A 22,873-nucleotide genomic window follows, 5' to 3' on the forward strand; every position below is an offset into this window, starting at 1 on the left:
CCTGCCCTTACACTAAACTTCCCACTGCATGCAGCAGGTGCTAAATGAAGGCTTCAATTGAATTCTCTGCATCATCAGTTAGAGGCTCGAGGGACATCGGTGAGGGTGCGGAAAAGGGAAGCCGGGAGGCCCCCACGCGGATCCCAGAGGACCAGCCAAGGAGGGGAGCCGGGAGGAGGGAGGGCCTGTGCGTAAGAGGACCGGGGCCCAAGAACTGGCTTCAAGTACAGGCTGTGTGGCCCCAGAGGGGGTCTACAGAGCAAGGAGGGAGGCCGAGGGGCGGCTGCCAGACTAGGATCCAGGGAGAGGGGTTTCCCAGGTGGCCTCGAGCGGATGGAGTCCTCGAGGTCTTGTCCAGGCCCTCGCTCAGATCTGGGCTGCTTGGGAGGTAGTGAGCTCTCCATCGCTGGAGGACCAGGCACCTGGGGGACACCACAGGAAGGGATCTCGGCTGAGCCCTGGCTCCCCAGCTCTGGGATTGTACATTCTGTGAAGTCAGTGGTCCAAAGCCCCGAACATTAGAACAGGCAAGTGATTATGGAGGGAACTGAGGCAGGGTGATCAGACATGGATTCTCTTGCCATTCTCCTTCCTAGGCTCAGGCTCAGCTACTTCCTCTGTAGCCCCCCACCCCCACCCCAATCTCAGCTGAAGGAGGGGAGCAGGTGTCTCCCCTCCAACATACTCTAAAAGGAATGTGGGGAGCCCTGAGCTGGAGGATGAACACAGAGTGGGCTGGGACCTGAAGGAAGGGGACAAACATTGCTAAGAAGGCTGGTCTGGCTGTGGCGCCCAAGCTCTGCCCAGCGGGACCCCCAGGAGCTCCCCTCCCTCCTCTAGACCCTCAGACTGCGAAGGTGCCAGTCTGGCAGCCTGGGAAGCCCTCAGAGCCCCTGACGAAGCTCCTGCTCGCCCCACCCCCACGCACAGCAGGCTTAGCGGGCTGCCAGGGAGCCAGACGGGGTGCCCCTGGGCCTTGGCATGAGGACCCCAAGGAGTGGGGGGGGGGGCATGAGGGTGCTCATCCAGTCTCGTGCTGTCATGTGTGCCTGGGCATGTGATGGGCAAGGCCCAGGACCCAGGGGTGCCAGGAGGGTGCCCAGGGCCCCGGAGAACGGCCCCAAGTGCATGGATCGGGCCTCCCCCTTCCCGCCCCTCGTGGTCTCAGCCGGGGACCCCTGAACACTCAGAGTCAGTGAGGGAATCACTGAGGGCTTCCTGGGGCCGGGGGCAGAGGTGTAGACGGCATGTTGCGGGGTGGGCTGGGAGCAGTGTAGACGGTCTAAGGGGCCGGGAACAAACGACAAGTCCCCAGGCAGGTAAGAAAAAGGAAACGTTGTATTTGGCTTACGACAAACAAGATTTCCACAGTGGGGAAGGGGGTGGCGGGGTGGGGGAGACCCCTCGGTCTGCCCGACCCACGAGCCGCTCAGGCCCCCCGTCCCGATGCCACACACGATGAGGGCCGCGGCAGGAGGCCACGCGGCTGGGCCGGACGAGAGACGCGCCCCGAGGGGCTGCCCGGCCCTCCCGGGCTCTCTGTGGTCGTCCCGACGTTCGGTGCTCCGTCGAGGCGACATTTGATGCCCGACTCGTAACGCGGCCAACACTCAACGAGACACCAACACGCCACACTTGACACGACCTCGTGTGTCCAACACTAGACATGACTAAAGTCTCCCGTGTCCGATGTCCCACGCGGCCCTGCACGGCCAACACACGATGGGACGTTTGACGCCCCGCACGCTCGGCTGGGCACGGTCCACGCGGCCTGCCCGGGAGGGGTGATTGGCCAGCCATCGCTCGCCCCTGGGGCTGGCTGGGGATCCGAGCTGGGCCCTTGGCCACGCTGCCCCGTCCCAGGGGTCCCTGCCACAGGCAGGAGCCCGGAGGGCTGGGGGGTGGGAGTGGGGCGCCGTCGCTCCATCCCTTGTGCTGGGGGAAATCGTACCGAATTTTGTCTCTCACCTCCTGGGAAAGACGCAGGAAAGGGCTGGAGATGCCATTGGATGGCAACTGAGTGCCAGGGATGGGCAAGCAGACCTCCGGCAGCTCAAAGCTGGCGCAGAAGGTCAAAATGAACAGTTCTGCCAGCTGGGGGCATCCCCACGGGTCAGCCTCGGGCCCCCGGCCGGCCGGCCGCACAGAAAGAACCAGGGCTCGCTGCTCTCTTCTATCCTGGTGCAGGCCCAAGTCGCAGGCATCAGGGGATCAATAAGGCACATTTACAGATCAATCAGGAAATACCCTAAATGCCGTGGCCCCAGCGTGGCAGGGCCGGGCAGGCAGAGCTGGTATCTTCTTGGCCTCGCTGGACTCCAGGCAGCCTGGAGTCCAGCTGGCTCCTGATCACACGCTGAGATCTTAACCCAGAATTCATCCTGTCGCAGAAACCAGGCAGCGGGGTGGGATCCCCCTGGGCCAGCGTGGGGCCCAAGGACTTGGGCTCAGCCCTTCTGTGGTGGTTGGGTGGGCAGGCGTGGCTCAGGGGCCCAAGCCTCTCCTTGGGAGGAGAGGGGGCCTTCTCGGGCTGCCCCAGCCCCGGCCTTGCTTGTGGGGGCTCTCAAAGGTGAAGTCTGTGTTTCTAAGAGCCCCCCCACCAGTGCCACTTGCAGTCCGAATCCTTTTAACAGCTCAGCTTGCTGATCCACAAGACCATGATTCCTTTCTCGCAGAATTCTCGTAGTTTCAAATGGGAGAGGAAAGAGGACGATGCCCGGCGGCGGCGGTGGCGGCGGCGTCTGACGGGAAGGGTCAGAGGTCCGTGACCTTGTTCTCCAAGGCGGCCGCGATCTGCTGCAGGCGGAAGGCCAGCTGCATTTTCTGGGCTGCGGGGTCCTCCTCCAGGGCATTGATGATCTGAGGAGGGTGGGCAGGAAGACCATGAACCTCCATCCCAAGGTAGGCCTCAGACTCCCGGCTTGGGCCTCCAGCCCCCCAGTGCCCCACTCCTGCCCTACCTCATCATAGTATTTCTGGGTGTACTGGTACAGCTGGTGCAGGGCCACGAGGGTGTTGAGAGAGTCCGTGTGTGCCTACAGGGGGAGACAGCGACCAGCTTTGTGACCACCAGGGCTGGGAGTGCCGGGGAGCGCCTGGGCGCCGCTCTCTCTGCTTCTGGGCCCCACATCAAGCTCCTTGGCTTGAGCAGCAGGCCTGTGGTGGGGGGCTTTCTGGGCCTGCGTCTCAGGGGACTGGTGGGGAGCAGGTAGCTCTGGGAAGGGCTGGCTGCGCCGACAGAAGCAGAGCTGAAGAGCGGGCTCACGGGGCTCCCCCCCACTGAGGGCAGGGAGGAGTCGCCCACAGACACTTGGCACGCCACACTCACAGCTGGCCCCTCCGCCATCTTGGCTGCCCCTCCCCTCTCCTCATTTGCATCCCCCATGCTTCATTAGCATAACTTTGCATTCCCAGCCCCACAATGAAGCTATGGCAGGTGACTCATGGGAGTCTGGGTGGGGAGGGGGCCCCATTCATTGAGATGGGGGAGGAGAGACACAGAAAAGGCTGCCCCCTCCCACCTCCTTACCCGGGAAATCTCCGCTAAGTGGGTGTTCATGTCCTGGTCGCTCACTTGTACCATCTGTCGAATCCCTCTGTAGTAACTGAAGGGACGGGCAGACAAACGGATGGATGAGGAGGGAGGAGGGACTAAGGTGCCTGCCCCCCCTCCCCCCCCAGACCCGGGCTCTCCCGCCCCCCTGGTGAGCCCAGCGAGGCCTCGGGGGCAGCGTGGTGGGGGCAGGACGGGAGCACACTTACTCCTCCACCATCTTCTTGTAGGTGGAAATCTCTTTGGCGTAGAGCAGTTTGTTACTGGGAGAATCCTGAGGAGGAAGAAGAGACACCGGTGACACCGAGACCCCGAGTTCCTGGCCTCCAGCCTCCTGGGGGCTCAGCTCCTGGGGCTGAGCAGGGGCTGGCTTTTGTCTGGAGCAGCCCAAGAGCACCTCTGCAGAGCTCCTGACAGAGGCTGGCCAGACGCTGCCCAGAGGGCATGGGGGCTCCTGGGCAGAGCAGCGGAGCTCTAAGCCTAGAGCCGGGCGACCACTTGCCCTCTCTGATTCTTAGCCTTCCCCATCTGGAAACTGAGGAAGGAAAGCCACAGAGGTAAACCGAGGCAGGAAGGCCCCTGAGAAGATGCTCGTGTCCCAGGTCTCCTGATGAGACAAATTGCCCCCCCCCCCAATTTCTTTCTTAATCTTTGTTTGGAAGGCAGGAAGGCATTTTTATGGGCACTGAAGGTGACCCAAAACAAGACGGCAACCAAAATAAGATCAGAAAGGAGCTACCAGGCTGAGCTGCAGTTAGGCGCCTCCCCAGGATCTGCAGGGGTTCAGCTAAGCCTGACTGCTAGGTGCTGGGAAGAGAGCCTGAAGACCCGAGTTCAAATCATTCCTCAGACATTTCCTAGCCGTGTGACTCTGGGCCTCCTGTAAGGTCCCTTCCAGCTCTGGGATCTCAGGATCCCTCCAGGCTGGCGTTTGGGGCTCTGAGCTGTGCCTCCCTGACCCCTCACTGGCGGTCTGAGGGACTGGCAATGACCGTCTAACCAGCTAATGAAGACCTGGCTCGGGAAGAGCAGAGAATGGGGAGAGGCTCCTCCCCTGCCAGCCGGCCTCCCTCGGAGCAGACAGTGAGCGGGCGTCCGGGACGGAGGCAAAGCATCCGCCTAAGGAGGAGGGAGCGCCCTCCCTCAGAGGCAGCTCCCGTGCAGGGGAGGCTGCCAGACCCCCAGGGCCCACTCACCCTGCTCAGCTTGTGCTCTGTCCGAGTGCAGGCATCCATGAAAGTCTGGGCAATGACGGACAGGGACGAGTCTACCACCTCCGGGACATGGACATCAAAGATGAAATGAGGGTTCTTCAGGATGTTTACCCAAAATCGGAGTGGTAAACTGAGGGAAGAGGCCAGAGAGGTAAACTGAGAGAGGAGATCAGAGAGATAAACTGAGGCAGGGAGGTCACAGAGATAAACTGAGGCAGGGAGGTCACAGAGGTAAACTGAGGCAGGGGGGTCACAGAGAGGTAAACTGAGGCAGGGACGTCACAGAGAGGTAAACTGAGAGAGGAGGCCAGAGAGATAAACTGAGGGAGGAGACCAGGGAGGTAAATGGAGGAGGACAAATAGCATGGTGATAAATGGGGGGTCGGGGGTGAGGGCAGGAGAGAAAGGAAGACAGAGAGCAGAATTCATCCACTGCATCAGTGAGCCAGCTCTGTCCTGGGCCCACTTCTCTCCCATGTCCTCACCTGTTGGTTTTCCAGATGTGAATCGTGTCCTCGTCCTTGATCTCATGCCTCTCTGCTTGCTCGTCTAAGAAGTCAAAGAAGTATTTGACAGCTGGGGGTACGGTCGGGCTAGGAGTCAGGACGCTGTGGAAGAAGTTATCCACAAACTGCTGCAGCGTGCCCTGTGGGGACGGGAGGAAAGGGCTGGGTCAGGGCCCAGTGGTCCAGGCCGCGGCCCCTAGTCACCCCCGCCCCGTGTGCCTGGGGTCCTTGGGCACGAGGGACCCCCGCACCTTCACAGAGAGCAGGCGGGTCAGGTAGATTTCCGTGATGGCCTTGGTCCTCTCCTTCTCCTTCATGCTGCCCCGTTTGGACTTTCCTTCTTCGACCTCATCTGTGGGCCTCACCAGGTGCCACACTCTGTTTTCCTCCTCCAGGAGGGCATGGCCTGGAGTGGGGAAGAGCCGGGGGGAGGCTGAGGGTGGGAAGCCGTCCTGGCCGGGGCCCTAAATGGAGCTGGAGTGAGCCCCAGCTGTTCCCTGCCCCACAAAAGTCTCTGTGGGCATCCTTTGGGGTTTGTAGGAGGGGACTGGGGAGGAAGGCAGAATCAGAAACCAAGGATTTCCCCCAGGAAAGCCCCATGGCTTGTGGCCCATGTGGCACCGGGCGGCACCATCCACTGGCCCAAGAGCTTCTAACTCTTCTAACCTCAAGGGCTGTGGAGGGAACTGAGGCAGAGGGGGAATGACCACTGTCACAGACATAGAGTCCAAAGGAAGAAAGGGGAGGGCAAGAGGAGGGAAGACTCACGCTCTCCAGGCAGGTCCTGCTGGCTGTCCTCAGGCTGCTGGGAGATCCCCATCTTGGAAAGGATAAGGGTGGCCCCATCCCGGACCTGGGAGGACATGACTATCATGTAGCTCCGGGGCCGGTGTGACCACAGACTCCTTCTGCGGCCACCCCCAGAGGCCTTCCTGGGACTGATGGTTCCCTTGGGCCAGCCAAGGAGCCGGGCCACTGGGCATGGCTGAGCTAGAGAGGGGCCCAGGGGCCGGGGGAGACGAGGCCGTGGCCACACTTACGTTGTAATGCATGAGTGTATTGATTCGTTTCCAGCGGCCATCACGCTGCGACGTAAGGTCCAAGTCAGACAGGATTTGGGCTGTGGAGCCAGGACGCCACTCTGTGGGGACACAGCTCAGCTCACACATGTGCCACAGAACGGCGTACACATAGGCTGCCATGTTCCATGAGGGCCACATACAGCATGCTACAACAGGGCTTGGGCGACCCCTTTTCTAAATGCCAAGTCTGACAAGGGAATGCCTCAATTGATGGATTTTCTAGGCTGAAAGGGGCTGCTCAGAGGCATCCTGTCTAACCTGCGCCTCAGTAGGAATCTACTCAGTAGTCAGCCAGTTTAGGTTTGAAGCCCTCAGTGACAGGGCGCTCACTACCTCTTGAGGCAGCCTATTGTTCTTTGGGACACCAGACCCTTCCACTAATGGGCCTTGGTCAGGGTTCTCCTCTTAGAACAAGGCTCGCCCTGGGCACATGCAGGGCATGTGGGCACTGGACACCACAGGGCTCGCCCAAGCCCCATTTCCTGAGGGTGGGGTCTACCATGGATCATGGCCGCTCTTTGAGGGAAGGGACTTTGGGGTGCTTTTTTTCTCCGCAGCCCCAGCTCCGAGCACAGCGCCTCATGCCCAGTAGGTGCTCCTAGAGGGTTTGAGGCTTGATGGGAAGGATTCAACCCCAACAAGAAGCATTTCTGTTGGATTTCCCCAGTGAGGCTCCCAGCAGACAAGAGTCAGCCTTGCCTGTCATGCCTGGGGTGGGAGTAGAATTGGGAGAGCTCAGGGGGCAGCTCTAAGTCTGGGATCAGCTCGAGCTCCCTCGTGAGATCCCTTTCAAAGGCTCCTTCCAAAGGAGAATGATTGGGCCACCAGGAGGCACGGACTGCTGGGCCATGCCGGCCTGGCCCAGGGAGACAAGGAGGGGCTGGGGCTAAGGCCAGCCCTTCCATCCACAATGGGGCCTCCTCTACGCCTCCATCCCCACGAGCCAGGCTCCTTCTACAAGGGCCAGGGCAGGGCCACCTTCTCCTGGAAGTCTTTTCTAATATAACCAGCTGAAAGTGCTCCTCCATCCCCGGCCAAGTACTAGGTCTACACCTCTCTGATGAGGTCTGCACTGAACTTGCGTGCCAGCCTCAGCAGCCCAAGGGAAGGGCCTGAAACAGCGCCCCCCCCTACACTCGGGGCTCCGGGAGGGTACTGGGGTACTCTGCCCTTGCCTCCAAGTCTAGAAGGCACCTGAGGACAGGGCCTGGGGCTTCTACCTGGACAGGGGGGAAGGCTGCACCACACCAGGTAGCCGACCCCTCAAACACCCCATCCTCGCCTCCTCCCACAACCCAAAGGGAGGGCCGTATCTCACCGTCACTATAAGCCAGCTCTCTCCATAGCCAAGAACTTGGAGCTGTTCTTGGATCACAGCTTCCCATTCTGCTGTCTCCCCCTCAGCCTCACTCTTCCCCAGCCCATTATTTCCTTCCATTGGGCCCTCCAGGCCCTGCACCCCTCAGTGCTCTGTCTTTCTGGCCATCAGCTCTGCTCAAGAGCCACTAATCTCCCTTCCCAATCTCAGCCCGATAGTGATCTGGGGCAACTTTACGCTGCCTTGGATCGCCCCCGCCACCCCCCCAAAGCACACACAGCTTACCCCTTGCCAAACCCCAAGCCTGGAATGCTACCATCTTCCTTCTCATGAGCTGTGAGCTAGAGAAAAGTCACACGACCAGACCGACTACAAAACCTTATTTAACTAATCTCAACCGGGCTCTCAACACAGCAAGGCAATCCTTTCCTTCCTTCCTGACTGATTCTTTATCCCCGTCTGCAACAGATGCTCTAAACTTTCTCTCCCGAAGCCTCCTGCCCTCAGGACTTCCAGCTCGTCTGAGGCCTCAGGCCACTGCTGTCCCCTGAATGTCATCTCCCTCTCTTCCCACTCACCCCTCATTATCTAGCTCCCTGTAGCCTCTTTCTAGGATACCTCCAAACACGCCCATCCTTAAGAAACCTACCCTTGACTCTGTGACTCCGCGATCCCCGTTATACACAGCGTAGACAGTTTCTACCCTCACTGCTCTCATCTCTCTCTCTTGTGGCTCCCGAACTCATCCCTCAGCCGAAACTTCTCTCCTACCTGCCCTGTCCAAGGGGCCTGATCCTCCCTGGCTGGTGGGCAGCATCTGACACTGCTGCCCCTGCCCACCCTTCCTCCCAGCCCCCAGGACAGTCTCTCCTCCAGCTCTCTCTGCTTGTCCTTCTCCGTCTGGGTCCGAAGGGCCTTCCTAGGCTGATCATGCACAAATTCCTTCCCCCTCACACATCCCTGTGTCTCTGCTTGGGAGACTTTGGTTCTGAGCCCCAGACTGGGTGTGTGTATGTGTGAGTGTGTGAGTGCATACCCAGGACGACACTCTCAGCCTTGGGCCACCTTGAGCAGGGCAGTGTGCGGTACACCTGATCAATAATCTTCTCCTTGACTTGGGTGATGGTGTCACAGTTGAGGACTTTGACAGGAATGGCTTCTACACCTTCCTCCTGAACAATGACGTTCACAGTCTGTGCAGAGAGAGGGGCTGTGTTGATTGGCAGGAGGGGGGACATGGGAGCCCTTGGGGTCTGCCATCCCTCCCAGCATGCCCTCACACAGCTTCCAAGTCCCGTCCTGCTCCCCCATCCTTTCTCCTCCTTGCCCTCTGGCTGGAAGCTCCCCGAGGGGAGGGCAGGGTTTAGGAGGCCATTTCTTTCCTCAGGAGGTGGTAGGGTGTCCCGGAGAGCAGGGTGGCTTCTCCCCATAGGTCCTGCCCACCCTTCAGGGGAGTTATCCTTCTCCCTCTCCCTGAATCCCTCTGACAGAGAGAGATGAGGACTGGATTATCTGGTCTCATCGTTAGCCAGGATAATGCCACAAAGGCCCACATCTTGTCTCTCCTGACAGGTACGTAAACGGGGCTCATTAAGGCTATGTTCCAGGCTTGCCTGGAAGGGTATAGACTTCCCAGGCTCCAGCTTTCACGAGGCCCAAGGCCTCTGTGACACAACCGGCCTTGGAAACAGCCACATAAGCAAAGCAACAATTCAGAGAGACACTAGAAGCTTGGCCAGAACAATGACGCAGGCCCCTTGGGTGCCTGGAGGGCCCCCCTCCCACCCACCCCCACTCTGTGAACTAGAAAGATTGTCCTTCTGGGCCTGAGAAGGCCGCCTGGGGAGGGGGTGGAGGAAGCAGCTGTGGTTAGCCCAGGATGATGGATGAAGCAAAAACAGCCAATTCGGCAGACTCAGACGACATCAGCTACGGCCAAGCAGGCACGACAGCCTACCTGGATCACGTGAGCAGACACAAGGCAAACACAGACACACACACACATGCCGCTCCACAGAGCTGATAGCACAGTATTTCTAAGCTTCAGGCTTAACTGCGTCACCTCCCAGGGCCCTCGTAGCCTGGGGAACAAACGCTGCCTCTTTAGTCTGCCCTCTAGAGGCCTTTCATTGCCATCCCCAGTGCTCTCTGCCACCTGTCCCATTACCCCCACTATTAGTCCTCCTGGAGGAGGGTGGGAGCAGGGCTCTGCGTAGGGGAAGCTGGATTGGGATGGGGAGGCCGTGGGGGAAGCACAGGGCTTCAGGGGAAGGAGACTGTATCATAAAGGGCTCACCAAATCACAGAGTTAGAAGCAGAGGGCACCTCGGAGGGCATCAACGCTCTCCTTTTAGGACTTGAGGCCCAGAGACAAGGGAAGTGCTTTCTGAGGGTCAAGGCCACCTGGGAGTAAGGGATTGGGGGAGGGGCCAGAGAGCACCCAGGAGAGGAGGGCCGGGGCTCACCAATGGAATGTACTCCACATCATCCCCCAGGAGCCCCGTGTCGTTCAGGGTGTACTTGGCCTTCCTCTGCACTGCATCTACAGGCCCCTTCTCCACCTGGTGCTTGATGGCCTTGAAGAGCTTGTAGAGCGATTCGCCAGCGGTATCCTGGAGGAGGACCCTGGGTTAGCCTGGGCCCTCGAGGGAGCCCAGGCTGCATCCTCAATGACTGTCAGCAAAGGCAAGCTCCTGGTCCACTATCCCTGATGGCTCCAACATGGCCCCGGGGAAGCCCTGGAAGGCCAGGAGCTCTGGGTCTGGGGGTGGACAGGAGCCCACACTGTGGTGGGGGCCATGGGACTAGAAGGGACTTAAGAACCCTGCCCAGGAGGAGAGCACCCACAGTTTCTGGCTCCCTCAAAGCCTTTGCTGGGTTGTTCCTCCCCTAAAGTGAGGGGCCCCAGGCACTCTCACCTTGAGATACTGGTATAGACAGATGGACATCCAGTTGGAAAGCATTCTCTCCACTACAGTCTCTGACCTAGAAAGAGAAGGGAGCCAGAAGGCTCAGGAGGCAGCCCCAAGCTGAGGCAGCAATGCTGCTCAGACCTCCATGGCCCACTCTCTCTCTCTGTCATCCCACAGGATGAGAGTGGCTCAGTCTCCTCCCAGTGCCATATCTCAAGGAAGGGCTGGCCCATGACCCCAGGGAAGGAGCTAGAAAGGACTTAAAGGGAATCTAGTCCAACCCTTGGATTTTACAGAGAGGAAAATGCCTCTGATCCACCCCCTCCCGAGGGCTACGGAAGATAAGTCTCTGTGAGACAGACAGACAGACAGACAGACAGACAGACAGACAGACAGACACACACACACACACACACACACACACACACACACACACACGGAAGTGTTTCCATCCACTGAAGACTAATGAAATGGCTGCTGTTTACAGGACACACATCCTGTGCCTGAGGATGCTAAAGGGACGTGAGGGGAGAAGGCACAGGAACGAGGGCCATGGGAGGACAGGAAGAACCTGGGACTTTAAATGGTGGCGGGATCCTAGGTTTTAAGCTGGGAGGGACCTTCATGACCATTTACAGATGAGGAAACAGGCCCAGAGAGGGGACTTGTGCAAGGACATGGAGCTAGCTAGAGGCAGAACTGGACTGGAAGAGGCAAAGGAGGGAAGAATCAAGGTTAGTCCCAGGTTTCAAGCCTGGAGGCGGGGAATGAAGCTTCTCTAGTCCATCCGACAGCCCTTAGCAGGCTTCATAAATGACTGACTGGCTGCCAGACATCAGGACAGGGTCCCGAGCCCCTGGAGACACACCACCATTGTTGTTCATCTTATTATTACTACAACTGATCCCCCAACGCCAGGAATACAGTGAGTGGCCACAGTGGCAGGCAGGGATTCTGGGGTTCCTGTGGCCAGTCTCACCACGCAATGCCCACACGGTGACGGCCTCCCACAGCGGGTGCATCACCCACATCTCCTGCACATACACACAGACCTCCTGTGACTGCAGCCTCGCCCCATCCCGCACCCAATGGCCCCCAGTACCTCCTCAGCATCAGCTTGGGGTTCCTGGCCCCCACATACTGGTCCATGAGCTCCAAGAAGAGCGTCCGCATGATGTCCGTGTAGTACTCGAGCTTCCCGTGGAGGGCCACCGTCAGCAGGGATGCGAAGTACACCTTGGCCCGGGCGGAGAATTCCCGCTGGTTCTCCAGCGTGTGGATGAACTGGGGGTGGGCACAGCAGCATCAGAGATGCCCATTACCTTCCCCTTCAGGGACATAAACCTGCCCACTGGGCACCCCTGGGGCCAAAGCTATGACGACCACAGGGACAGAGAGGCGGCAAATCCCACTTGAGGCTGGGCTCCTGCCCTTCCTTTCTCCTACTTCCTGGAGATCCTTCGAGTCTTAGGAAGGGCCAGGTGGAGCGAGGGGACCCCGTCTGTGCTCAGTGGGGTGGGCACATGTGCAGACTAAGGGCTAGACCCGAGGCGACGCCTCCTTTGCCCCCCCCTAGACCGGGCCAGCCTTCCTTGGCCCTGGCCCAGCAGCCACTTACATTGATGAGGAAGGATTTGCTGTTGAGCAGGTTAGAGAACTGGTTGAGAGCCTGCTCCACGGTCTGCCTGCGGGACTCGGGGATGTCCAGCTTCCCGGTGATCATGACGTCCTTGTCCCCATCTTTGGAGGGCAGGAAGAAGACTCGGTCCGTGTAGGTCTTGTAATCCAGCACGGGGATCCCGGCCTCGTGCACGTCATTGGTCTGGTCTTCCATCTCGATCATCAGGTCTGCGGGGAGTGAGTCGGGTCTGGGCTGGGGGGCCAGCTAGGGGGCTCCCCGTCCGGCCCCTCCTACTCACGTCCTACCCATCTGGCACACTGAGGTCCCACCCCCTCATGCCAGCTCCCGCTGATCTTGTCTCCTCTTGGCCAGGGCCAGTGCCTCAGTGCCCCCTCCCTGTAAACGAAGTCTCCTCTTTCTCTGCCCCCTCCCCAAGGGGAGAGCCTGTCCTGGCCACAGAGGCACCAGCTGGGTTCTGGCCACTTAGGGCACCACCGGTAAGTATCAGCTGAAGGTTACCCAGTCAGGAGTAGACTGTGAATACACGTGCCCCGTCCTGCCCAGGAAATGCCCTTTTCTCCCCAAGGAGAGTAAGCTGCCACATCTGGCATCAGCTCTGCCAGGGACTCCAGCAGGGGGCCGGGCAGCTTTAGGGAAAGGATCAGAAAGGCCTGCTTTGTTACTCTACGTCCAACAACCTCAGGGGGCATCAAGGATGAGGCAGGAGGGGCAGCCCTGGGGCTGGACAAGAGCCTGACCTGACCCACTCCTCTCCCCAGTATTCCTGGGCCCTAAAAGCTGCCCTCCCACAGGCCTCTCTCCCCAAGAACAGGCAGCCCAGAGACCTTGCTGGGTCCCCCGTGTACCTGTGAACTCCTTCTTGCAGCGGTCACGGACGCTTTCCTCCAGGCCCTCCAGCTGAGACTTGATCTTCTCGTACTCACGTTCAGCTTGTTGGCTCTTTCGCCTGTGGGGAGAAGCACAAGACCCAGATGTTAGTGGCCCTGGGCCCATTTTTTGGAGGGGACCCTCCCTAGCAAGAGAAGGGGCAAGTGAGGGGTTGGGGAGAGAGCCCAAGGCCCAAGTCTCAGGACTAGAAGTGGGCGGGATGGGCCACGGGAGCTGCTGAGTGTGCCGGTTCCCTCGCCTGCAACATTGGTTGCCTGTGTTGTTCCCCCATTCCCCACCCCTACCCCAGCCCAAACAGAACCTCCAGGGGTTACAAAAGGGAAACACAGAGGCCCTGGGCTGTTTGGGATTAGCCGTCTCCCCTCTGGTGGGGTGGACAACGGGCAGCCCTGGAGCCCTGGTGCAGGGAGGGTGGCTGAGGCGGGGAGGGTTGGGACCTAGCCTGGGTTGGCCCTTGGGGGTGGCGTGGGGGAGGGGGCGAGCCTCACCAGTAGCAGTAGATGGAGAAGACAATGACGGCCACCATGGGGATGATGACCAGGGGCAGGATGATGTTGAGGGGCATGTCGCTCATCCGTGTGTCGTACTCTACCCGGCCGAGGACCCACTCTCGGGCGCCAAACTTCACCTGGACAGCAAAGGACAGCCCTGCTTAGTACGTGTGCTGTGCACCTGTGGGTGATTCCCTAACATGTGTGGGCCGCATGTTCACAAAGGGGGAGGCTGTCCACATACATGTGTAACGCTACATGCCAGGATGGAGTTACATACTCTTCAGATCCTCCCAGGAGCCACAGGTAGCTCCTTGCGGGTCCTGATGCAGACAGATTACCAGCCAATCCATTCCCTGCTGTCTGGCGCCCCAGGGAAAGTGAGGCTCCTTCTAATGGGGGCTTCTTGGCTCTCAGAGCATAGAAACAAGCCTAACTGGGCTGGACCCAAATCCCTTCTAGCAGTGGTGTGTGCCCCTCACTAGAGCCTGGGGGTTCAGAGCGCCGCCACGCCATGAGTGGGCAGCATAGGACCTGAGCTCCCTGAGAGCAGATGCCGAGGCACTTCCATGCAGAAAGCTCACACACATGTGAGGCCAGCCTGGAGGATACCAGGGGCCCTGAGACCCCCACCTCAGGCCCCGTGTACACAGGGGCCCCCAGGACTGTCCTTGTGTAGTTACAAGCAGCCCGAACATCCCAGCTCTAGACAGATAAGGACTTGGAACCCACACCCCAATGGCTCACGTGCCAACATGGGAAGCCACAGTTTTGAGAAGTCATTTGTTTCCTTGTCAATAGTGTTCCTGCCCTCCCGTCCCTTGCCCTGGACTTTGGTCCCCATGATTCCTGGCCTCAGAAAACCCTTTCTTCAGAGTTTAAGCAAGGCCAGCCTTAACTAGCTGCTGTGGCATACGGGCCTCAGGCCTCAGGGGAGGAGGGGGTGGCATCAGCCCGAGAAATGGGCCTCTGGGTGCTTCCACTTGCTCTGGGTCTCAGGGTCCTGCTTTAAGGGCTGGAGAATGAACACATTCCCTCCCTGGTAGTGAAAGGGCCGCCTCCACTGAACTTCCAGGGGCCCTCGTGCCTGGCATCTGAAGGCTAAGCAAGGAGGGGCCCTGAGTCGGGCGCCTTCCCCTTCTCTCTTTGCAGGAGGGCGCGAAGGTGGCAATGCCCTGATCATGCACCCCTCGCTCCTCCTCCCCGCCGTGCCCCCCACACTCACGATGAACTCGGGCAGGTTGTGGGTGGTATCCCGCTTCTGCCGCCGCTTGGGGGGCGGCTGCACCTCGGGGGGCTCACAGTACAGGTCAGTCTCAGTCAACGTCTTCATGAAACATCGTTCGGCCCCCACAAATGCCTCTGCCTCATGGATGGTCATGGCTTTGTTTAGGTTGGTACCCTGGGGAGGGTGGGGGGAGAGGGGAAGGTGAGACAGGTGGAACCGGGCGGAACCAGGCGACCTGGGCTGGCTCTGCGCATTGGGCTAGGCTCCCCGGAGCTCTGTAGGAGGCCCTGACTGCTGCACTCGAGGCCACTGGGCATGGGGCAGGGACCTTGGAGACCACCCGGGTCAATCCATTCATTCATGGATGAGACAACTGAGGCCCGAAGCCTTCCTTGATTGCCGCAGGCCAGCCGGGCCTCTCCCTGCTCCGGGCCTCTGCGCAGCAGCCCCAGCCAGCCCCCTGCCCTATCTTGCTGCCATGGGGAGCCTCGGGGCCCGCACGCCGTCCTCACCCTGGCGTGGATGAGCTTGTTCACTTGCTTCTTGACGCCGTCGGTGAAGTTCTCGAAGGTGGGGTCTGGGACGTACTCGAAGGCCCCGGCCTCGGTCTTCAGCAGGACGTGGTGGCCGTCCATCTGGAGCAACGTGGTGATGTTGTAGGCCTCGGGCTCGTCGGGGACTTGGGGGGACGAGAAGACGATCTTGGTGTCGCTGTAGCGGGTGTATGTGGTCCCTACCACCTGCGGGCCAAGACGGAGGGCTTCACAAGAGGCGGCGGCCCAGGGGCCCCCTCCCGGCTCGGGACGCCCCCCCTGGCGCCCGCAGCAGATCTCCAGCCCCGGAGCGAGGCGGCGGTGGCTGCGGGTCCCCAGAGTTGGGGATAAACCGGATGGCTGCCAGCGGAGCCCGTCTCCCGGCCCCGCTCCCACCGCTGGTCTCTGCTTTGTTCCTGCCCATCTCCATAAACAGCGAGCAGAATCTTTCTCCCCCCGCTGGCTGCAGCCAAGGCTGGGAAGAATGACCCTCCCGTCCCGAGCTCCTGGCTGAGCAGGCAGCACCCTCCGGGCTCTCTCGGGGGACGTGCCTTCCATTCGGTCACAAATATGAAAGCCTCAGCCCTGCACCCCTTCTCTCCCGCCTGGGGACACCCCCAGGGGCACCAGCTGCTCCTCGGGGCCCAGGGCCTTTGGTACCCACCCCGCTGGCTGCCCACTTGGGAGGGAGGGCTGGCGGCAGGGGATGCCCCAGAGGGACTGACCTTGGTGGCCTGGAGGGGGCTCAGAGCCTGCCTCTTCCTCCTCTTGCTCCAGGATCGGAGGGGCTCTGCAATCACCACCATGGAGAAGTTCTGGATCAGGTCAAAGCCCTGGCCTGTGATGTTGATGTTCCGGCCTCCGCTGGGGAAACCAAGGGCAGGGGAAGGGTTAACCGCAGCAGAGAGTGGCGGCGGCACCCCTTCCCCCTGCTTCTCACCCTCCCTGTAGGGTTTTGGAGGACGTGGGGGCCACCTAGGAGCCGGGACAGCCAGGGCAGGGGATACGGGCCAAGCTGAGCCCCTCGAGCCATCTGGGAGAGGAGGTGCCAAGCACACAAACGGCGGCGGGCCCCCTCCCACATTAGCCCCCGCGGTGTGACGCCATTCGTAGGCTCTTCGGAAGCCCTCCCCTGGCATCGAGGCTCTCCTGCCCTCCTCCCTGAGATCTCCATCCTGCCCACAAATGCCAGGAGGCAGAGAGCAAGGCCGGAGGCCCCCCTGGCAGGAGGCAAGGCCACACGGAAAGGAGGCCTGGCAGGGTTTGAGGAGCCACCAGCTGAGCCACAGCAGGAGACGAGGGCCAGGGAGAGGCCTGAGGCGGGCCTGGGGCTTTCCCAGCAGGTGCCCAAACCTGCCCCGCTGCATTCCTTCTGCCTTCCCTCAGCATCAGCAGGGAAAGGACTGGTTTCCTGGGACCCTTCCCTCCTGCCTCACGCCTCCGCCCCATCCCAGGAGCCCCAAGATCCGGGGGGGCACAGGGGCGAGTCTGGAGGGGCTGGGCGGCCTCACTCGGGAGGGCAGACTGGGGGGACTTTCGGGGGGAGGTGTTGTGCACCCACACGCAGGTGCCTCCAAATGGGTCACTGCAGGGGAGCTTTATTACCTGACGAAGCTCCGGAGGGGCTCAAAGGCCTTTAGTACCGGGTTCTCCCAGTACGTGAAGGTGACTCGGTCCCCTGCTGCCTGGGAGCTGCCATAGTAGACCTCAATGGGGACCTCCCCGAGGGCCTCATAGGGCCCCGTGACACAGCGGAGCTGCGGCCCAAATTCAATGCTGCAGGGAGAGGAGACGGGGGTCACTGGGCCTCTGCCCCCTCCTGGGGGCTCCCCCACCCCCACCCGCACCCTGAGCTCTCTCTGGGTGGCGATACGTACACCTCACAGGGCACTCCCTTCTTGGAGGTGCCCAGGATCACCCGCACATCCTCGGGGGATCCAGTGTCTAGGTAGGAGCCGCTGATGACCAGGGTGGTCCCGCCGGCCTGTGGCCCCTGGGTGGGGCTCACCTTCTTGGGTACTGGTTGCTGGGGAGGAGAAAGGCCCGAGGCCAAGTCAGCCCCCCCGAGTCCCTGAGCACGCTGGGCTCTGATGGGGCCGGGGTGCGGGTGGGGAACGGTCACTGCTCAGGGGGCTCCCTCAGGGGGTGTTTGAGTGTGAGGTGGGCCGCCTCCCTTCTGCGCCTGGAAACGGAAGCTCACATGGACAGGCACACACACACACACACACACACACACACACACACACACAGTCATGGAGATGGGGAGACACAGACAATGGAAGCCACATTTATTGAGGGCTGGCTGGGGGCTGAGAGCAGCACAGCAGGAGAAGGCCCAGTGCCTGCCCTCAGGGAGCTCACAGTCTAAGGGGTGTGTAAATAGAATAGCCAGATCCCATTTAATAGTCAAGAATCTACTCAACACAGGCGTGCTAATGATGTCACTCCCACCTCCCTTAGTGGGGAGGGGAGACGAGTTACCCACACGTGACAATAAGTAACAAATCAAGAATAAGGGACTGCCCTTTGGGCAGTCCAAATCAATGTAGAAACTGCCATTTGTCCATTTGAATTAGAGGTGGACCACAGGAAGTGATGAAAGACAGGATCTCTTTAAGTAAGTGAGTGAACTTCCTGTGGGGGCAGTTGCCGTCTGGAACTGGAGGAAGAAGCATCTCCTGAGACCACAGACAGCTTACACTCTATATTGTCACGTGGGTAAGTTAGGCTGGCTTCCTTGGCCTAGCTGGGCCAATTCTAAACTCTGCCTATCCGGCTGTTGGGCCTTGCGGCTTACAGCTTCATTTATTTAGTCTTCTACCTCCCTCTTCTCTTTATCCCTACTCACTTTCCTGATTGTAAATAAACTCTTCAACCCGATGCTGACTTGGGTCTGATTTAATTACGGAATCAACCTGAATTGTTGATTCCTGGCGGCCACATATTTTAAAGATATAAATATAATAACTAAATTTTATTTCTTACAGGGGAGAGGAGACAGCAGGAAGCATGTGGGAGGGCACCCCCAGGCAGGGGAGAGGCCCAGGGGCCGGGCTCAGGGCTCAGGGCTGGTCTTGGGACTGGCCTTTAGAGGGGGGAACCGTTCTTCAGAGGAGGAGAGGATGGGGGCGCTCTAGGGATGGGGCACCGTGTAGGCCAAACCAGAAGAGTGAGCAGAGAGGGCATGGTGGCCTACCAAGCTGGGGAAGGCCTCGAATGCCCCAGAGCACACAAGACAGGGCCTCCCCAGCTCTTCTCCCCTCCTTCCCTCGTTCCTGTTGCAGTGACTCAGACATGGGCCAGAGGAGGCTCCCAGGACGCCACCCCTTTGTCCTCCTCCATCACACACCTCCCAGGTTTTGGAATGGATCAGAAGCCACTTTCTATTCCAGTTGCCCTTCCCTGTCCCCCGCCCCCGGGGGGCCCCGGCCCTCACTCACCTGGTAGGTGAACTGGACATGGGGCGGCGACTGGCCCAGCTTCCCACTGATGTCCACCTCAATGCCCCCCGTGATGGCTTCCTCAGAAGGGTCCACCTTACACACAATCCTGGGGGTGGAGAGGCAGGTCACGGATCCCACAGTCCCCGCCTCTAGCCTAAAGGTTCCCCAAGGGGCTGTTCCCACATGGCCTTTCCCTCATGGGGGTCCACACAGGCCCCCACCAAGTAGGCTGGTGGGACAGAAAGATGTCTTGGGCATCACGGGTTGGACACCTCAGGTGAATGGGCCAACTCTCAGCGCCCCCAAGCAACATGCTGAGATGATAAATCTTATTATAAATTATTACATAAATATAGATCTTATTATAAATCACAGGCAGGCTTCCCATCTACAGTTGAGGGGGGAGAGAGGAGTTTCCATACTGGAACTCCCCATGCCAGGGCACAGTCTGTGCTAGGCACTGGGGGTACAAAGACAAAACAAACAATGCCTGCCTAGAAGGAGCTCAGGTGGGTAAATACAAAGAGAGCTGAATGAAGAGGGAGCAAGAACATGAACACAGAAATCAGGGAAGGCTTCCCGGAGGAGATGATGGTCCCTGGACTGAGGCCCAACCACAGCAAGGCCTGCTGGCCCGGGGCAGAGGCTATTTGGAGGACAGAGGGATGGGGAAGATGTCATGGAAGGGTGACGCAGAGGACTTGGCCAGAGGAGTGAGGGAGAAAGAAATGAGGATGCTGCTATAAACTTGGGTGCCTGGAAAGGTGGTGATCTAGAGGATCGGAGCTCAAATTTTGGCTCTGCTACTCTCTACCTGGGTGACCTCAGTAGGTCCCTTCCCTGTTCTGGGCCTCAGTTTCCTCATCTGTAAAATGAGTGGGCATTCATCCTCAGGTTCCTTCCAGCTCTACTGTGCTGTCACTGACAGCCAGAGGGACGTTAGAGTGGGAGGGCGGGGGGAGGAGAACAAGGGGCAGTTTGGACCCACTGAGGCTGAGCTCTCGAAGGAGCCGTCCAGAAGAAAGGTGGCGACATGGGCCAAGAGCCGGCTAATGCACATGCAACGTCCACCTGGCCTGGGCTCCTGTCCTACCTAGCCTCGCTCTCCTCGGGCTTCATTAGCCCTGGCCTTTGGGCTCTGCACACAGCAGGCACTTAAATGGGTGCTGACCCATCGTCCACTTGGGAGCACCTTTAGGACCGAGGAGCCTCCCCCTCCCCTCCTGTGGGCTCAGTGTGTGCCGCCCCATTACCTGGTGGACACGGAATACTGGGCCCTCTGGAAATCACAGTTCTTGCCGGCCACTGTGATCCTTTGGACATCGTCTGCTCGGATGCCCAGGTTGGAGCCCAGGATGGTGACTCGAATGCTTCCGCCCAGGGGACCCGTCTCGGGTTGGATCTGGAGACAAACATCCAGAAACCCGAGTCACGGAAGGGCCCTGGGGGGGAACCAGAGGGAGTGCCCACGCACACGCACACGCACACACACACGCACACGCACACCGACAATCCTCTAGCTACATCTCTTGGGAGCCGGCGAGAGCTGGGGCTCAGGGGCCAGAGTCAGCCTCTCTGCTCCGCAGAGGCCTTAAGAACAACCACACGCCGTGTGCTTGGGAGCCTGGAGGAGCCCACGGGCAACCCCTCCTCCAGGGCTGAGGTGTCCCACCTTGGTGATGACAGGGGCCGGGCACTCGGTGGTGACGTTGCTGCACAGGGCCTCGTACACACACTGATTCTGGCCCCCGCACCACACACAGCGGTAGGCAGGGTTGGCAGCCAGGCAGAGGCTGCAGTCGCTGCGGCCAAAGGAGCAGTTGTAGAGGGTCACTGTGGAAGGGAAAGTGTCAGGGATGGAAGGAAGGCCCAGGCCTGAGCACCTTTACCCCACCTGCCCATCTCCCCAGCCCAGCCTGGGGCCCCACACAACCCTCTGCACCCTTCTCCCCAAGCCTATCTCCATCTTTAGCCCCCAGAGGAGCTGCTCTACCCCCTCCTCCCTGGCTCCCAGGGTCCCAGTCCCAGAAGGCCTCACCCTCCAGTTTGCTATCGATGTTCTTCCCATAAGACTTGATGTACAAGTTCAGGGGCAGCGTCTCGTTCCCATCATAGGACAACTGAGAAAGGGCAGAGACAGCAGGCAGGAAGCCCAGTGGCTACGTGCTCCAGGGCCAGCCCAGGGAGCACCCAGATACACTGTTCTCACCAACAGGGAGAAGAGGCAGGAGGGCTACTCTGTCCCATCAAACAGGGCTCCAGGAGCCCAGGCCTGCCATAGCTACAGCGTGTCACACTTTGTTTCTACCAAACCCTTCCACCAATGAGAAAAGGTGAAAGGGATACATTATAGCCCCAACATGGCTCCAGAAGGGGAAGTGGCTACAGCATGTCACACTTTGTTCCTACCAAACCCCTCCACCAATGAGAAAAGGCAGGAGGGATACATTGTAGCTCCAACATGGCTCCAGAAGGGGAAGTGGCTACAGTGTGTCATACTTTACACCTACCAAACCCCTCCACCAATGAGAAAAGGCAAGAGGGATACATTGTAGCCCCAACATGGCTATAGAAAGGGGCAAATGGCTACAATGTATGCACTTTGCTCCCAATAGCCCCCTGTACCCACAGGGAAAAGAGGCAGGAGAGATACATTATCCCCAGGCAAAGCAGGGTGAGCAGCTTCCAGGACTCCAGCTCACTCTCACTTGCTACACTGTATCCATGCAGGGGAGGCTGGGCCAACCCCACTTTCCCTCCTTTTCTGGGCCCTTCACTCCTTCCTGCCCCCAGCCCCAACTCCCTGGGCCCTTTCCCAGTTTCCCCTATGGACAACCACCCCCTCCTCCCACTGCCTCCTTCCCCTCCTGGGCATTTCATTCACAGAGCCAAGGCCAATCTTCCCCTTATTAACTGGAGTCCCCCAGAGACACCCCGGTTCCTGTTCTGTGGCTGATCTGTCTGTCCATCTCCTTATAGATCCATGAGCCCTCACTCCCTGCCCCAGAGTTGGGCCATACCTTGGGGGTGGTAAAGGTGAAGGTGCCCGACTCCCCAGTGGTCACTGGCTCTTCAAACTTCAGCTTCTCGCTGCCCACATGCAGGGATGATACCTGGGGGAGGCAGGGGAGATGCATGCCAGTCAGGCACCAGGGCCGAGGGCTCGGGCCTCTGGGTGGGCAGGAGGGGGACAAGGAGCTTTACAGGAGCAGCCTCCAATGGGGCCTGATCCAAGGCCAGGCTTACAGCAGCCTGAGGCTCAGGCTGGACTCTGGAGCTATCTGCTGCCTCTCCAGCTCCCAGGGAAACTTCCAGAAAGGAGGCTTAGACCTGCAGGAGCCTATTGGTGATGCCTGCCTTCCTGATGGATACTTGGGCTGGTTTCAGTGACTCTCCTCGGTGTCTTCCCATTTCCCCCTCCCAAGCCTTTGCACAGTCATGCCTCCATGCCTACGGTGCCATCCCTTCTCATCCCTAGCTCCGATGAAGGGCCTTTCCTTTTCCCCTCCTGGTTAGCACTCTCTGACTTGATTTCCCCCCTATTCTCTTTCTAAATTGCTTTGGAGACTCGGTGTGTCTGTGTGTGTCTGTGTATTCATGAGGCATCCCCATATGCTCACTGTTTTCTCTCTGGGCTAAGTCCAAAGGCTGGCACATAGTAGGTGATTAACAGATCCCTGTGGATCCGAATTAAATACTCTATCACTTAACTTGGGATAAGGCACACAAATGCATTAGTGAGACTCTCAGGGGAAACAGCAGCTTTCCTGGAGATGGCATTTTGGTGGGAAAAGCAGGAGCAAAAGCCTGGAGGCTAGAGAATAGGCACATCCAGGCAGAAAGAGAAGAAAGTGCAGAGATAAGTGGAGGGGAGGGGGGCCTGGAGAGGAGACCTCGTTCATTGTGGAGACGATGGATGAGAATGGAGAGGCCTGTGGGGGTATCTGCAGGAGATGCTGCCAAGGCAGGGAGCTGAGTGTGAGAGGAGACAAGCCTGCCCCACCTAGCTGATGGTAGCAGGCCCTATGCATGTGCTGTCTCCCCTGGCACTGAGAAGGCCTGA

General features: G+C 59.4%; 1 protein-coding gene across 1 annotated transcript in view; it reads right to left on the reverse strand.

Moving 5' to 3' along the window:
* Positions 1–1,320: 1,320 nt before the first annotated feature.
* The window catches only part of PLXNB2 (plexin B2), a 30,230-nt gene continuing 8,677 nt past the window's right edge, over positions 1,321–22,873 (reverse strand). The window contains exons 10-35 of the mRNA XM_044679288.1: positions 21,831–21,923; positions 20,849–20,930; positions 20,483–20,643; positions 20,064–20,212; positions 18,808–18,916; positions 17,245–17,393; positions 16,973–17,143; positions 16,093–16,231; positions 15,347–15,574; positions 14,832–15,008; positions 13,604–13,743; positions 13,073–13,173; positions 12,204–12,433; positions 11,688–11,869; positions 10,592–10,658; positions 10,139–10,285; positions 8,710–8,866; positions 6,314–6,414; positions 6,042–6,126; positions 5,525–5,679; positions 5,253–5,413; positions 4,750–4,897; positions 3,763–3,827; positions 3,530–3,605; positions 2,961–3,035; positions 1,321–2,859 (exon numbers count right to left, since the gene is read on the reverse strand). Coding sequence (XP_044535223.1) covers positions 2,755–2,859; positions 2,961–3,035; positions 3,530–3,605; positions 3,763–3,827; positions 4,750–4,897; positions 5,253–5,413; positions 5,525–5,679; positions 6,042–6,126; positions 6,314–6,414; positions 8,710–8,866; positions 10,139–10,285; positions 10,592–10,658; positions 11,688–11,869; positions 12,204–12,433; positions 13,073–13,173; positions 13,604–13,743; positions 14,832–15,008; positions 15,347–15,574; positions 16,093–16,231; positions 16,973–17,143; positions 17,245–17,393; positions 18,808–18,916; positions 20,064–20,212; positions 20,483–20,643; positions 20,849–20,930; positions 21,831–21,923 — 3,453 coding nt within the window. The 3' untranslated portion in view covers positions 1,321–2,754. The remainder of the gene's footprint in view (positions 2,860–2,960; positions 3,036–3,529; positions 3,606–3,762; positions 3,828–4,749; positions 4,898–5,252; positions 5,414–5,524; positions 5,680–6,041; positions 6,127–6,313; positions 6,415–8,709; positions 8,867–10,138; positions 10,286–10,591; positions 10,659–11,687; positions 11,870–12,203; positions 12,434–13,072; positions 13,174–13,603; positions 13,744–14,831; positions 15,009–15,346; positions 15,575–16,092; positions 16,232–16,972; positions 17,144–17,244; positions 17,394–18,807; positions 18,917–20,063; positions 20,213–20,482; positions 20,644–20,848; positions 20,931–21,830; positions 21,924–22,873) is intronic.

Source organism: Gracilinanus agilis, chromosome 5 (assembly GCF_016433145.1).
Source record: "Gracilinanus agilis isolate LMUSP501 chromosome 5, AgileGrace, whole genome shotgun sequence".
NCBI lineage: Eukaryota > Metazoa > Chordata > Mammalia > Didelphimorphia > Didelphidae > Gracilinanus > Gracilinanus agilis.